At 38.8% G+C, this 3,042-nt stretch overlaps 1 protein-coding gene across 2 annotated transcripts in view; it reads left to right on the forward strand.

Annotated features, from left to right (window-relative positions):
• The window catches only part of SMURF2 (SMAD specific E3 ubiquitin protein ligase 2), a 124,089-nt gene that overhangs the window by 103,337 nt on the left and 17,710 nt on the right, over positions 1 to 3,042 (forward strand). For both annotated transcript variants that reach the window (XM_032241964.1, XM_032241965.1), the window contains one exon: positions 428 to 531. In XM_032241964.1, coding sequence (XP_032097855.1) covers positions 428 to 531 — 104 coding nt within the window. The remainder of the gene's footprint in view (positions 1 to 427; positions 532 to 3,042) is intronic.

A 3,042-nucleotide genomic window follows, 5' to 3' on the forward strand; every position in this document is an offset into this window, starting at 1 on the left:
TCATCCTCCTCCTCCTCCTCCTCCTCCCCCCCCCTCCCCTGACAAAGTCTTGTCCTGTCACCTAGGTTGGAGTGTAGTGGCACAATCATAGCTCACTGTAGCCTTGACCTCCTGGGCTCAAGCAGTCCTCCCACCTTAGCCTCCCAGATAGCTAGGACTACAGAAGCATGCCACCATGCCCAGCTATTTAAGAAAAAATTTTTTTCTACAGAGTTTGACTATGTTGTCCAGGTTGGTCTAGAATTCCTGGCCTCAGTTGATCCTCCTGTGTCAGACTCCAAAAGTGTTGGGATTGCAGGTGTGAGCTACTGCACCTGGCCAAATTTCACCTTATTTAGACTTGAGTTTTTTGGGTGGAATAGAAGGGAGAAATTAATAGGCTAAAATGACATTATTGTAATCGTGTATTAAAAATTATTTTCTTCAGGAATCATATCGACAGGTCATGAAAATGAGACCAAAAGATCTCTGGAAGCGATTAATGATAAAATTTCGTGGAGAAGAAGGCCTTGACTATGGAGGGGTTGCCAGGTAAGAACTTGCCTGCCAGCTTATGACATATGGATCTTTATACTTACACATTTAAGATACTTCCTCCTGGTCAACATGGTGAAACCCTGTCTCTAATAAAAATACAAAAAATTAGCTGGGCATGGTGGCGCGTGCCTGTAATCCCAGCTACTCAGGAGGCTGAGGCAGGAGAATTGCCTGAACCCAGGAGGCGGAGGTTGCAGTGAGCCAAGGTCACGCCATTGCACTCCAGCCTGGGTAACAAGAGCGAAACTCTGTCTCAAAAAAAAAAAAAAAAAAGATACTTCCTGTGGTGTAACTTTCTCATTGGCATTTATTTTTTGGTATTATATTCCCTAATGTTTGTGTTACTGAGGATATCCTAAAAGATATATTCATAATGAAGTTAGGATAGTACTGCTACGGGACAAGTGTTTTAGAACTCCTCAATACGTCATCTGAGTCCAGTGAGACTGCAGGCCCTGTGTTTTCTTCGTTTGTCTCCTTTAGCACGTTATTGCCTCTGCATTACATTGTCAGGAACAGTTTTGAGATTTAAATGACATATGATCTGAACTGAATACTGGTTTTATTTGCTTCCATTGTTATCTCTTTTTACCTTGTTAAAGGAGTGTATATGTATGCATGTGTGTATACACATGTACATATCATGATGGTCCTCAGAATGTTTCAATACAGAAGATATAATGCTTTTGCTACATTTTGTAACTCACAGGCCAAGTCAAATTGATTTTCTTTTCTTTTTTTTGGAGGAGACAGAGTCTCCCTCTGTCACTCAGGCTGGAGTGTAGGGGTGAGATCTTGGCTCACTGCAACCTCCCCTTCCTGGGCTCAAGAGATCCTCCCACCTAAGCCTCCTCAGTAGCTGGGACTACAGCTGCAAGCCACCATACCCGGCTAATTTTTGTATTTTATTCTGTAGAGATGGGGTTTTGTCATGTTGCCCAGGCTGGTTTGAACTCCTGAGCTCAAGCAATCTGCCTGCCTCAGCCTCCCAAAGTGCTGGGATTACGGGTGTGAGCCACCACACTTAGCCAGTGATTTATTTCTGATATTATATTTACTACAAGAATTCTTTTCTGAGTGTGAAAATTCATTTTATTTATTTTTCTTTTATTTTTTTCCTGTCCATCTTGCAGACAGAGAAAATTCATTTTATATAAATGTAGGAGAAACACTGTAGCTCTGTATTGAAATGTTCTAAGGATCATTATGATAATTCTGCTAGCCCTAATCTTATGTTTTCACTAATTCCTGTTAATTGTTATTTAGCATTACATGTGTGTATCTGTAGACTTATTTTCATTGCGTCACCTTCTAAACCTATGGATGGATAGTTTTTAGTGTGGATTTTTAATAATAATCTCTTGCACCTCATACTTAGGACTTGATAGTTTCTGTGGAATTCTTATTACTCATAACTAGAGTTTGAATGTTTATTGGGAAAACTTCATCATCTGCTGGTGGCATCTAAGTGCTACAATATATATATAGAGAGAGCAAATAAATAGTTTATTGTATTTATTTATTTTTTTAGAGTCAGGGTCTCACTCTGTCACCAAGGCTCCATGGGTGTAGTGGTGTGATCATTGCTCACTGCAGCCTTGAACTCCTGGGTACAACTGATCCTCCTGCCTCAGCTTCCTAAAGAGCTAGGACTATAGGCATATGCTTCCATGCCTAATTAAAAAATTTTTTTTTTTTGTAGAGACAGGGTCTCTTTGTGTTGCCCAAACTGGTATCAAATTCCTGGCCTTAAGTGATCCTCTTGCCTCAAGCCTCCCAAAGTGCTGGAATTACAGACATGAGCCACCATGCCTGGCTAGTAGTCAGTTTTTTGTTTTTTAACCTTACTACTGTCAGGGTTTGAGCAGAATAAATGGAATGTGGCAGTGATCTGCTTTTTCTGAATTTCATTTCATAATAGAATCTCAAAATAGTTGAGTTCTGTTCTTATTTGTGTTCTAACTACTTGATAAAACAAAAATTTGGATTTTCTTTTTGAAAAACACATATACACCCCAAAAACTTACAAGACGTATCAGATGAGTGTTGGGAAGGCTGCTTATGTGGAGACGTCACTTCTTTTTTTAATCTCTAGTTTTTCAAATATTACATAATGGTGGTAATTTGATTTAGACTCCACATAGAATTTTGAAACATTTTGATTTAACTATTTTTAATACTATTCTGCATTTGCTCAAAAATATTATTCAATCTGTTTAATCCATAATATCAAAATATGTCATTTAAATAACCTTCCTTAGCCAAGGAATGACAAGAATTAAGACTAGAACTACATCTCTTAAGTCCTAGACTAGTGAATTTCCACAGTGAGTAACAAATTATCTTTTATACTTTGAAAATATCAAAGATTTAATAAATTAGAGGTGGTAGTACTTTTTTTTTTTTTTTTTTTTTTTTTTTTTTTTTTGGGTTGGAGTTTAACTTTTTTTAACCAGCGGGGAGCGGAGCGGCGCGGTCCGCGGGCAAGCACCCCCCGCCCTCCGG

The sequence above is a fragment of the Sapajus apella genome, unplaced genomic scaffold, assembly GCF_009761245.1.
Source record: "Sapajus apella isolate SASKATOON/1434 unplaced genomic scaffold, GSC_monkey_1.0 scaffold48, whole genome shotgun sequence".
In the NCBI taxonomy this organism is placed as follows: Eukaryota; Metazoa; Chordata; class Mammalia; order Primates; family Cebidae; genus Sapajus; species Sapajus apella.